Raw genomic sequence first — 13,880 nt, 5'->3', positions numbered from 1 at the left:
ATATTTTACAGTTGGGTTTCAATATCGTATTATGTTTAATGATGTTAACATCATTTCTCCCCACAACCAAGGCAGTTGTGAAGCATGGACTCGTTCCACGGCATGAGGTCACAGAGCTTTGAAATCTTCACGTAGTCACTCACGTGACTCCGAAGTAAAATAGTAAGATTAAACGAGAACTTACCAGTTTGAAGTTTGATCTGTATTTTATGAGGAGGAACGTTGAGCGAATACGTGCCCTCCGCTCCCACTCTCTTATGATCATATTAAAAACTGGTATCTCTTTCATAATCTTACTATGTTAGGTCAATATAGGATATCTGTGACCTCACACCGCTGCTTTGAAGGATGACACGCATGCATCGTAAGCGGGGTTCTTCACGTATTCCCTCAACGTTCCTCCTCATAAAATACAGATCAAACTTCAAACTGGTAAGTTCTCGTTTAATCTTACTATTTTATTTTACAAGAGTACACTGCGCATACTTGCATATGTATTCACGAGACTGATAAAATAATGAACATATCACATGATCCAAATATCACCACAACTGGTAATCAGTTCCTAAAGTACAGTTACCATTATATACACTGGAATGGTTTTCCCTTTTATCTCTCCTTCCGATCCAGCTCCAGTATTCACATTTTTGTTCCCTTTCTCATATATCCCCCTCCACCCCCTTCCTCACCCCTCACCCTCTTCTTTTTTTGCTGGTTATCTTCTCGACCTGTTGCTGTTTGATTAATGCTTTCCTTTACAAGATGAAGAAAAACTACAATGTATAATTTCATTTTAATGCTATAATTCTTTCAATTTCACCAGATGGTGGTAATTTAGTTGTAAACTGTTGCTTTCAATATAACTGTTTCTTCTTTGTTTCAGGAATGTAAAGCATTGTTAGAAGAATATCGTATGTATTTCCAGAAAACCAAACAAAAGACCATTGAAACTGAACGTGACAGTTCTTTTGATGTGTCGGAAATGTATATTTTTGGTAAACTTGAGGTCTTTTGTAAAAGACTAGGAAAAGTGAGTTGGAATTTAGGAAAAGCAATCATCATATAAATTTGAATCTATCTGTTTATTTTGGTACTAAATATTTTAAATATTTTTAATATTTGACACTAATATTTTAAGTAAAGCTATTTCATACCAGAACCCCATAATAGTGGTCATAATCAAAGTTATTGAACTTAATGTTATATATACATTATTTACAATACATACTATATTAACATGTGGATCAATAAAAGTTAATTTCTGATGTAAAACCCTTATACAATAACATTTCAGACATAATAGAGCTGATATTGATAACCATATCCAATGAGAATTAGTCAAATTTTGTCAATATGTTTCCTCTTGCCACATTATAGTGTACATTTATAAATACTCAATTTAATGTTACATTCTTCCAAATCATACTTCAGCTACCATGGTTTCTACCATTTAATTATCCTGTCAATATGTCCTTGAATGTTCATTGTTTCTTGACTGCTTCAAAAGCCTTCTAGTTGGATGTAATATGGATATGATATATTTGATCAGTCTGAAGAGGAGTTTTGGCCCAAAACGTTGCCTATTTTCTTCGCTCCATAGATGCTGTCTCAACCACTGAGTTTCTCCAGCAATTTTGTCTACCTATTATATATTTGATGCCTTGTATCCAAATCATTGATATAATTTGTGAAAGCTGTGTCCTCATTGACTGTCCTCAGCAAATATCTCAGCAAAATATATTTTTACCAAGAGTCAAGTCAAGAGTCAAGAGTCAATTTAATTGTCATTTGGACCCCTAGAGGTCCAAACGAAATGCCGTTTCTGCAGCCATACATTACACACAAATAGACCCAGACACAACATAATTACATTTTACATAAACATCCATCACATAGCTGTGATGGAAGGCCAAAAAAAACTTATCTCTCCACTGCACTCTCCCCCCCCCCCCGATGTCAGAGTCAAAGTCAAAGCCCCCGGCTGGCGATGGCGATTGTCCCGCGGCCATTGAAGCCACGCCGGGTGGTGCGAGGTCGCACACCGGGTCTTGGTGTTGGAGCCCCCGGTGTGCGCTCGTAAAGTCCCGCGGCCGTTCCAGCCGCGCGGGGCAATGGTGTTAGGCCCCGCTCCAGGAGCTCTTCGACCCCGCAACTCGGGCGGGAGAATTCGCCGTTGCAGGAGCCCCGAAAAGCAGTCTCTCTCCAAGGATCCGCGGGCTCCCGGCGCCGCTGTCCGCAGACCCGCAGCAGCAGCCTCCGACTCAGCAGCAGCAGCGGCAGCAGCAGCAGCAGCGCTCCTCCACCGCTCCAACTGCTCCGGACTCGGTCAGCCCCGCGACGGCGACGGTGAGTAGCACCAGAGTCCCCGGTCTCTTCCTGTTGGAGGCCGCTCCTCATTGCGGCCTCAACGACAACGGAAACCCGACGAGAAAAAGGTCGGGTCTCCAGTGCAGGGAGAGAGATGGACAGAGATGAGGACAATTTATTTAGCGAGAGAGTGATGAATCTGTGGAATTCATTGCCACAGACACTGTCGAGGTCAGGTCAATGGGTATTTTTAAAGTAGAGATTGATAGATTCTTGATTAATATGGTCATCAGGGAATAGGTAGGAGAATGTGATAGAGAGGGAAAAGTAGATCTGTCATGATTGAATGGCGGAGTAGACTTTATGCGTCAAATGGCCTAATTTTGTTCCTATGTCTTATGGTCTAAAACCAGCCTGTCATCCCAAAAGTAATCTGTTTATTCATGCTCTGTTTTCTTTTCATTAATAAATCCAAAAGTATAGAATGCTCTATTTTTAGAAGTTAAGCACAGGACCAGGTCCTTCAGCCCACAATGTCCGTGCTTAACATGATGTCACGTTAAATTAATTTCCTTTGCCTGCATGTGATCCACATCCCCCCATTCCCTGCATATCAATGTACCTATTGAAGAGCCTCTTAAGCATCATTATATTATGTGCTACAACTACCAGCCCTCATTGATGAGGGCAGCACAGTGGATATTGTCCATATGGACTTTAGCAAGGCCTTGTGACAAGGTACTGCATAATAGACAATAGACAATAGGTGCAGGAGTAGGCCATTCGGCCTTTCAAGCCAGCACAGCCATTCAATGTTATCATGGCTGATCATCCCCAATCAGTACCCCGTTCCTGCCTTCTCCCCATATCCCCTGACTCAGCTATCTTTAACAGCCCCATGTAGCCCTCTCTTGAAAGTATCCAGAGAACTGGCCTCCACCGCCCTTTGAGGCAGAGAATTCCACAGGCTCACAACTCTCTGTGTGAAAAAGTGTTTCCTCATCTCCGATTTAAATGGATTTCCACTTATTGTTAAACTTTGGCCCCTGGTTCTAGTTTCCCCCAACATCGGGAACATGTTTCCTGCCTCGAGCGTGTCCAAACCCTTAATAATCTTATATGTTTCAATAAGATACCCCCTCATCCTTCTAAATTCCAGAGTATACAAGCCCCAGCCGCTCCATTCTCTCAGCATCTTTGTACAAGGAAAGATCAGGCACACTACGCTTGCATCTGCTGGAGTTCTGTGGTGGTTATTTGATTGAAAATATAAAAACCCGAGGGATGGTGATATGATATGAGGGTAGACATGAACAGGATATTTCCAGAACTAGAGGAACCACTGTTCAAGACTATGTAGTTGGTTAAAGACAGGTGGGAGACTTTTTCCCCCTCTCAGATGGAATCTTCAAAACTTCTTCAATGGGTGCTTGAAGCACTAAGCACAAATTTTACAACATAAAACGACAGATGCTGGGAAGCAAATACTTGCCCGACAAATTACAGAAATAGACAATAGATAATAGGTGCAGGAGTAGGCCATTCGGCCCTTCAAGCCAGCACCACCATTCACTGTGATCATCCACAATCAGTACCCCGTTCCTGCCTTCTCCCCATATCCCTCGACTCCGCTATCTTTAAGAGCCAAATCTTGCTCTCTCTTGAAAGTATCCAGAGAACCGGCCTCCACCGCCCTCTGAGGCAGAGAATTCCACAGACTCACCACTCTCTGTGAGTAAAAATGTTTCCTCGTCTCCTTTTCATATGGCTTACCCCTTATTCCTAAACTGTGGCCCCAGGTTCTGGACTCCCCCAACATCGGGACATGTTTCCTGCCTCTAACGTGTCCAAACCCTTAATAATCTTATATGTTTTAATAAGATTCCCTCTCATCCTTCTAAATTCCAGAGTATACAAGCCCAGCCGCTCCATTCTCTCAGCATATGACAGTCCCGCCATCCCAGGAATTAACCTTGTAAACCTACGCTGTACTCCCTCAATAGCAAGAATGTCCTTCCTCAAATTATGGGACCAAAACTGCACACAGTACTCCTGGTGTGGTCTCACTAGGCCATATACAACTGCAGAAGGACCTCTTTGCTCCTATACTCAATTCCTATTGTTATAAAGGCTAACATGCCATTTGCTTTCTTCACTGCCTGCTGTACCTGCATGCTTACTTTCATTGACTGATGAACAATGACCCCCCAGATCCCGTTGTACTTCCCCTTTTCCCAACTTGACACCATTTAGATAGTAATCTGCCTTCCTGTTTTTGCTACCAAAGTGGATAACCTCACATTTATCCGTATTAAACTTCATCTGCCATGCATCTGCCCACTTACATAACCTGTCCAAGTCACCCTGCATTCTCATAGCATCCTCCTCACAGTTCACACTGCCACCCAGCTTTGTGTTATCTGCAAATTTGCTAATGTTCTTTTGAATCCCTTCATCCAAATCATTGATGTATATTGTAAATAGCTGCGGTCCCAGCACCGAACCTTGCAGTATCTCACTAGTCACTGCCTGTCATTCTGAAAGGGACCTGTTAATCCCTACTCTTTGTTTCCTGTCTGCCAACCAATTTTCTATCCATGTCAATACTCTACCCCCCAATACCATGTGCCCTAATTTTGCCCACTAATCTCCTATGTGGGACCTTATCAAATGCTTTCTGATAGTCCAGGTACACTAAATCCACTGGCTCTCCCTTGTCCATTTTCCTAGTTACACCCTCAAAAAATTCCAGAAGATTAGTCAAGCATGATTTCTCCTTCGTAAATCCATGCTGACTCGGACCGATCCTGTTACTGCTATCCAAATGTGCCGCTGTTTCATCATTTATAATTGACTCCAGCATCTTCCCCACCACAGATGTCAGGCTAACTGGTCTATAATTCCCTTTTTTCTCTCTCCCACCTTTATTAAAAAGTAGGAATAGTAGGAAGTCGAAGGTTAGATCACATGGAATCCAATGTGAGCTAGCCAACTGGATTCAAAATTGGCTTGGAGGAAGGAGTTATAGAGTTATAGTCATAGAGTGATACTGTATGGAAACAGGCCCTTCGGCCCAACTTGCCCACACTGGCCAACAATATCCCAGCTAACCTAATCCCACTTGCCTGCGCTTGGTCCATAACCCTCCAAACCTGTCCTATCCATGTACCTGTCCAACTGTTTCTTAAACGATGGGATAGTCCCAGTATCAACTGCCTCCTCAGGCAGTTTGTTCCATACACCCACCACCCTCTGTGTGAAAAGGTTATCCCTCGGATTCCTATTAAATCTTTTCCCCTTCGCCTTTAACCTTTGTACTCTGGCCCTCGATTCCCCTACTCTGGGTAAAAGACTGGTGTATGGTTCCCCTAAAAGTGCTAAGATTGCTGGACATGTGGTGAAGAAGGCAACTGGCACGCTAGCCTTCACTGGGTAGGTATTGGGTATAAAAGTTGGCACATCACGATTCCCATGATTCAAACTCGGAGAATGTCCGTAGCGGGTCCGTAGGAGTTGGTGGATGTCTCGTAGCGGCTTGTAATGCTAACGGTAGGTACTGGGGACATCCGGTAAACTCGTGATGTTTTTTCATCCCTGCAAAATATGTTGTGATGAAAAAAATTGTTACTTTTTACTCGTACGAGCCGCTACGAGCAAGGATCTGCGACTTTTTGATCAACAGATCACAATCGGTATGAATTGGCACCAGCACTTCTTCCTCAATAACCATCAGCACAAGGTCACCTCAATGCTGTGTGCTCAGCCCCCTGCTTTACTCACTCTATACCCATGACTGTAGCCAGACACAGTTCCATCTGACTTCCGTTCCCGTTTTTTTTTTTAAATCACTGGACAATTTAATAGTTGGATTAAAGTAAAAAGCGACTTCTAATGCCCTCAACGCCTTCAACGTAATGGATCGCAATATCAGGACAAAACAAAGGGTAAGTCGTCTATTTCACATATAATCTTGCTTCGTGGGGTGGCTTTAGTCTAATTTTACAACAAGAAAATGTTATTTAGTCTCCAAACGATTCGGCCATGTCTTGCCTGCCGATATGGGGTTAAAATTCACAGCAACGGCAATGTTCCAATCGATCGCATTGCAGAAACACCCACTAGCAAGATGATTAAAATTCTCTTTTTTTTGGACAATCATGTCATAAATCGTCTATACTTTGTGTAATTGTCTATCCATAATCAATATTTTAAAACTAAATATACGCAACAGTTTTAGTCACATATATTGTGCAAAAAATAATAATTTTGATTATATTGAGAGTGGATGTTTCTAGATTAATTTATGGGAATTAAACATTAAATTCCTTCCATTTAGCATATAAGTTCATGACAGTGAGATTTTTAAATAATGTTATATTGTGAATAGGATTAGTTTGTTATTTGGATACGTAGGCTATTTAAAAAAAATAGCCTTTTCTTAAGAAATGGATAGATGTTTTGATCTAGTAATTGAATTTAGATGAATTTAATTGATTAGATGAAATTGATGAATATGAATTTTTTGTTGGGTATTTACTATTTATTTTAGCGTTTAACTTTATAATTTCTACCTTTTTTCTAAAACTGCAAATAATAACTTGTTTCTGTTAATGCTGTTCAGTGTTTTTTTTTCTTTACATTTTAAACAGATGTCTCCGAAGAAGAAATACAATATTGTCAATCCAAATGCTCAGCAAAAGAGACTGATTTAGACAGCATTCACAGAGATTATCCGAATTTGGATTACTCCAAATGTGATGATCTACAGGACATTCTTAATGGGAAAGTTGTGGGCAGAAAGGCATGTCATGCGTGGTTTGAGGAGCAAAAACTTGTAGTTTACAATGCCAAAATTGAAAAGTTGAGGAAAAACATTTCTCAGATGTACAGAGCTACTTATTGGTTACACTCTGAGGAGTATGATGATGCTACTGATTATGATATGCCAATGTAGCAGCTAGCAACTGATCTTCTCCATAAAGACTTGGTCTATTGCTCGAAATTGTAATTTATTTAGCTATCTATTACGGACTTACAGCATATAATACAATAATATTAAAGTTCTGATCTTGAGAATATCACATTTTTTAATTTTTAAGGCAGTCTGTGTGTTTATTACTATTTCCGTCACAAAGGTCAATTTTGTAATTAGCTACAATTAGGTAACTAACTAATTTTTTGCTTTAATTTCAGGGCATCCAAGTAAGATGTTTCATATGTGTTTCAGAATGCTTCAATCTAAAATAACTCACAATTTCATTCAGTTCTCTTAATTTTTAAGAAAGTTAGGGGCTTTTGACTGTCCTCGATCACAGCTTTTGTGTAAGTCAATGGAAAAGCAATAGGGAACTTTATGCTAATTTCCGAGTATGAAAATGGCCACAACTTTTTTAATACTGAAGATATGAAATTGAATTAGGTATCAAATTAAACTTCTTTTTATGCTTTATCTGATGGCATAAATTGCAGACTTGATTTTTAAAATCTTTGTAACATTTTGTATCTTATAGGACTTCTGAACTTCTATTTATTCGGAACTGGCTGTACACTGGCCAGACAAGTGCAAACTTTGAATATATTTGTGTATCTGCACCAGAAAATAATGTTGATTTTTTAAAATGTAATAAAAATAATTGATTTCAACAATAACCATGGTGGTTCTGGTAATTGCAAAGAACTCAAATAAAAATATAGATGGATTCCCATCAGATGTAATTAATTGGAAAATGAATGCACACATGATTCAATGGTTATTTTATGATTATAGTATTGCATTGAGAATTGGTACAGAATGGTGCATTCAATAAGCTTAACAGAAATAGAAAACACTGCAAAATTGTTCAGTTATATGTGTGAAATAATCAATGTTCATTGACATTTGCAGATCACAAAAATAGTTGAAATATTGAAGACCTTCTCTGTATTGAAGAGTTCTTCAATTGAGGGAATAGAGATTCTTGCAATCAAATTCCAGAATATATTTTTGAATCTTAAAAAAAGTAATTATGATATTTTGGACTCTCGAAGGAAGGAATTCAATGCTGACTATGCTACATTCGCGAAACAGATCTTTGATTTAGAGGTAACAGAAGAGTCAGTGGGGAATATATTCTAGTATGTGGAGCTAGCTAATTTTACTTGCCAATTTTAATTTGATCTTTTCTCTTTATTTATATATCTCATGCTTTTTTCCGTTTCTGTATTTGCTAGAAATTATTATTTTGCGTCTGCATCATAATTGGCACAGACATTGTGGGCAGCAAGGTCTGTTCCTGTGCTCTGCTATGTAAGGGTTCTCCGTCCATGTCTGTAACTGATCAATATACCGTTGTTTCCTTTGACACCTTCATCATTGTTCAGAGTTTATTTGGAGGGTGTAGAAATTGCTCCTAAATCTGGACTTTACAGTTTTCAGGTTCCTATAATCTCTTCCCAATGGCAGCAGTGTTGGCTCCCATTTTAGAAACATAGAAAATAGGTGCAGGAGTAGGCCATTCTGCCCATCGAGCCAGCACCGCCTTTCAATATGATCATGGCTGGTCATCCAAAATCAGTACCCCGTTCCTGCTTTTTCCCCATATCCCTTGATTCCGTTAGCCCTAAGAGCTATATCTAACTCTCTCTTGAAAACATCCAGTGATCTAGCCTCCACTGCCTTCTGTGATAGAGAATTCCACAGATTCACAACTCACTGCGTGAAAAAGTGTTTCCTCATCTCAGTCCTAATTGGCATACCCTTATTTTTACAATCTGACCCCTGGTTCTGGACCCCCAACATCGGGAATATTTTTCCTGCATCTAGCCTGTCCAATCCCTTAAGAATTTTCTGTTTCTATAAGATGCCCTCTCATCCTTCTAAATTCTAGTGAATATAAGCCAGTTGATCCATTGTTTCATCATATGTCAGTCCCGCCATCCCGGGAATTAACCTGGTCAGCCTACGTTGCACTACCTCAATAGCAAGAATGTCCTTCCTCAAATTAGGAGACCAAAACTGGACACAATACTGCAGGTGTAGACTCACCAGGGTCCTGTACAACTGCAGTAGGACCTCCTTGCTCCTAAAATCAAATCCTCTCGCTATGAGGGCCAACATGCCATTTGCTTTCTTCATTGCCTGCTGTACCTGCATGCTTACTTCAGTTTTTAAGGCAGCAACTTGTGTAGATCCCTTTGATGGTGGTAAGCTCAGTACCCATAATGGACTGGGCACTGTTCACCACTTTTTGCAATTGAAATGTCCCTTGTTTACCTCTTTGCCTCAGAATGCTGGCTCCAGCTTAGAAGATTCAAGCAAAAGTCACTATCCTTGACTACTAAGCTCAGGATAAACTTAAAATGAAATTATATTTACTCTACCCTCTCTCATCAAAGCCTACACTCGAAGACCACTGCACTTGAGAATACGGTAGGCGGCGCAACTCTCGTCAGCAGCGGCCTCTGCAGCCCGTCTGCGTTTTTATTATTTTTTGCCGATGTTTTTATGTAGTTTTTGTTATTTTTTGTTGGGGTATGTGTGTGGGGGGGGGGGGGGGGGGTGGGATGGGAGGGAGGGGGGGGTAACTTTTAAATCTCTCCCTGCACGGGAGACCCAACCTTTTCTTTGTCGGGTCTCCGTTGTCGTTGGGGCTGCAACGTGGAGCGGCCTCCAACAGGAAGACTGGGGGCTCTGGTGCCGACTACTCACCTCACCGTCGCGGAGCTGGCCGAGTCCAGAGCGGGTGGAGCGGTGGTGGAGCACTGCTGCGGCCCGACCTCCGGAGATTCGGAGGCTGCAACTGCGGGTCTGGCGGACGGCGGCACCGGGAGCCCACGGGTCCCTGGAGGGAGACCGCTTTTCAGGGCTCCCGCAACGGCGACTTCTCCCGCCCGAGTTGCGGGGTTGAAGAGCTCCTGGAGCGGGGCCTTACAGCACCGCCCCGCGCGGCTTGGAATGGCTGCGGGACTCTGCGAGCGCACGCTGGGGGCTCTAACATCAAGACCCGGTGTGCGACCTTGCATCACCCGGCGTGGCTTTAATGGCCGCGGGACAATCGCCATCGCCAGCCGGGGGCTTTGACTTTGACTCTGACATTGGGGGGGGGGGGGGGGGGGGGGTGCAGTGGAGAGATAAGTTTTTTTGGCCTTCCATCACAGCATGGATGTTTATGTAAATTATGTTGTGTCTCGGGTCTATTTGTTTGTAATGTATGGCTGCAGAAACGTCATTTCGTTTGGATCTCAAGGGGTCCAAATGACAAATAAATTGTATCTTGAATCTTGAATCTTGGAAAGTGACCAAGTTACACTTTCAACCAAGAATATGCGGAAACGTTTTTCTAGTAACTTTAGGTCTGTCAGTTTAATGTTAATCAAGGAGAAAATTAACAAGTACTTTGAGAAATTTGAGTTACCGGTAATTAAAGGGAGCATGTGTGGATTACATATGGTAGATGTTATCTATCCAGAATTTAAGAAAATGACTGGTTCAACCAACAGGCTCTTGAAAGTGAAGTATTACTTGTCACCTTGCATAAAAAGGCAACATTTGTTGAGTTGAGTTTAGTTTATTGTTACATGTACCGAGGTACAGTGAAAAGCTTTTGTTGCGTGCTAACCAGTTAGTGGAAAGACAGTACATGATTACAATCGAGCCATCCACAGTGTACAGATACATGATAAAGGGAATAACGTTTAGTGCAAGATAGCGTCCAGTAAAGTTAAATTAAAGACTGTCCAAGGGTCTCCAATGAGGTAGATAGTAGTTCAGGACTTCTCTCTGGTAGTTGGTATAGTATATTGGTTCAGTTGTCTGATAACAGCTGGGAAGAAATTGTCCCTGGATCTGGAGGTATGCGTTTTCACACTTTTATATATTTTACCCAATGGGAGAGGGGAGATGAGAGAGTGGCCTGGGTTTGACTCATTCTTGATTATGCTGGTGGCCATGCTGTGCCAGCGTCAGATGTAAATGGAGTCAGTGGAAGGGGGGTTGGTTTGCGTGATGGTCTGGGCTGCGTCCTCAATTCTCAGCAATTTCTTGCGGTCTTGGATGGAGCTGTCCCAAAACCATGCTGTGATGCATCCCGATAAAATACTTTGTACGGCGCATCTGTTGAAGATGGTGAGAATTGTTGTGGACATGCCAAACATCCTAAGCCTTCTAAGGAAGTAGTTGCGTTGGTGTGCTTTCTTAACCATGGCTGCCATATGGGAGGTCCAGGACAAGTTGTTGGTGATATTTACTCCCAGGAATTTGAAGCTTTCAACCATCTCTACTTTGGTGCCGTCATTGGGCTATGTGTACTGCTTCGCTTCCTGAAGTCTATCTCTATCTCCTTGTCTGCTGACATTTAGAGAAATGTTGTTGTCTTTGAAGTAAGTGCTCAGACCACTAAAATATATATTTACCTTGGGTATTAGATGCTGAAATCATTTTTTTTAAATTTGCCAATGATAATAAATCCTGCTCATTCTATCAGAAATATTCCCTCTATCTTATCCATCTCTTACTGACCCCCTTTACAATTTAAAACTACTTTGTTTTCTCTCTTTCCAAATTCTGAAAAAAAGCTTTCAAGCTGAAATATTAGCTCTGTTTCTCTTTCAACAATGCTACTCAGTGTTTCCAGCATTTTCTGTTTTTAGACCAGATTTTAGACACTTGCGTTTTTCTATTTTCATTTTTCTGTTTATTTCAGAACTTACTTGATGACTTCATGAATAATAGTTTTACAAACATTATTTCTTCACGGCATGCTTTGCGGCTTCTGCAGAGGTAATAACAATTGTTTTATTAATTACTGATAATGAATTATAGAATAGAGTATATTATTACTTTTCTACTAATAGAGGTGAAAATATTTGTACATTTACTATGCCCTCCATAATGTTTGGGACAAAGACCCATCATTTATTTATTTGCCTCTGTACGCCACAATTTGAGATTAGTAATAGGAAACATCACATGTGGTTAAAGTGCACATTGTCAGATTTTATTAAAGGTCATTTTTATACATTTTGGTTTCACCATGTAGAAATTACAGCGGTGTTTATACATAGTCCCCCCCCCATTTCAGGGCACCATAATATTTGGGACACAGGAATGTCATGTAAATGATAGTCATCATGTTTAGTATTTTGCATGCAATGACTGCTTGAAGTCTGCGATTCATGGACATCACCAGTTGCTGGGTGTCTTCTCTGGTGATGCTCTGCCAGGCCTGTATTTCAGCCATCTTTAGCTTATACTTGCTTTGGGGACTAGTCCCCTTCAGATTTCTCTTCAGCATATGAAAGGCATGCTCAATTGGGTTCAGATCGGGTGATTGACTTGGCCACTCAAGAAATTACCATTTTTTTAATCTTTGAAAAACGCCTTTGTTGCTTCAAACTACTCATGATAAAACAGGCTGGTCAGCATGATTTTATGAAAGGGAGATCTTGCCTGATAAACCTGTCGGAATTCTATGAGGAAATAAATAGCAGGATAGATAAAGGAGAGTCATGTTTACATGGATTTTCTGAGGGCCTTTGATAAAGTGCAGCACGTCAGGTTGCTAAAGAAGATGAGAACCTATGGTATCAGAGGGAAGACACTAGCATGGAGAACAAGTTGGCTGAATGGCAGAAGGCAAAGAGTGGCAATATAGGGGGCCTTTTCTGATTGGCAGCCAGCGACTAGCAGTGTTCCGCAGGGATCAGTACTGGGGCTGCTACTCTTCATGTTGTATATCAATGATTTGGATGAGGAAATTAAAATCTTTGTGATCAAGTTTGCAAATGATACAAAGATAGGTGGGAGGGGCAGGTAGTGTGGAGAAAGCAGGGACTTTGCAGAAGGACTTGGACATGTTGGGAGAGTGCAAATAAGTGGCAGATGGAATACAGTGTAGCAATGTGTGGAGTCATGCATTTTGGTAGGAATAAAGGCATGAACTATTTTCTATATGGGGAGAGAATTCAGAAATTGGAGGTGCAAAGGGACTTGGGAGTGCTGGTGCAGGATTCACAAATCATTAATTTACAAGTTGAATCTGTAGTAACGAAGGCATATGCAATGCTGGGATTTATTTGAAGAGGACTAGAATAAAAAAAAACAGGGATGTAATGCTGAGACTTTATAAGGCACTGGTCAGATTGCATTTGGAGTATTGTGAGCAGTATTGACCCCCCATATCTGAGGAAGGATGTGTTGGCGTTGGAGAGGGTCTTGAGGAGGTGTATGAGAATGTTCCCATGAATGATTGGGTTAACATATGATGTACGTTTGGTGGCACTGGCCCTTACTCATTGGAGATTAGAAGGATGAGAGGGAACCTCAATGAAACTTACCGAAAAGTGAAAGTCCTGGATAGATTGGATGTGGAGAGGATGTTTCCACTAGCAGGAGAATCCAGGCCATAGCCTCAGAATAAAATGACGTATCTTTAGAAATAAGATGGGAGGGAACTTCTTTAGTCAGAGAGCGGTGAATCTGTGGAATTCATTGCCATAGACGGCTATGGAGGCCGTCTAGTTTAAAAAATAAATTTAATTTAGAGATACAGCGCGGAAACAGGCCCAATGGCACAACGAGTCTGCACCGACCAGCA

The 13,880-nt window shown here is 41.3% G+C and overlaps 1 protein-coding gene across 1 annotated transcript in view; it reads left to right on the top strand.

Moving 5' to 3' along the window:
• Nucleotides 1-13,880, top strand: part of LOC129697508 (dynein axonemal heavy chain 8-like) — a 641,267-nt gene that overhangs the window by 137,515 nt on the left and 489,872 nt on the right. Inside the window, 3 exon segments of the mRNA XM_055636144.1 lie at nucleotides 884-1,030; nucleotides 8,192-8,389; nucleotides 11,988-12,064. Coding sequence (XP_055492119.1) covers nucleotides 884-1,030; nucleotides 8,192-8,389; nucleotides 11,988-12,064 — 422 coding nt within the window.

Source organism: Leucoraja erinacea, chromosome 5, assembly GCF_028641065.1.
Source record: "Leucoraja erinacea ecotype New England chromosome 5, Leri_hhj_1, whole genome shotgun sequence".
Classification (NCBI taxonomy): Eukaryota; Metazoa; Chordata; class Chondrichthyes; order Rajiformes; family Rajidae; genus Leucoraja; species Leucoraja erinaceus.
The sequence above is the reverse complement of the archived record's forward strand: the minus strand, read 5'-3'. Positions and strand labels throughout refer to the sequence as shown.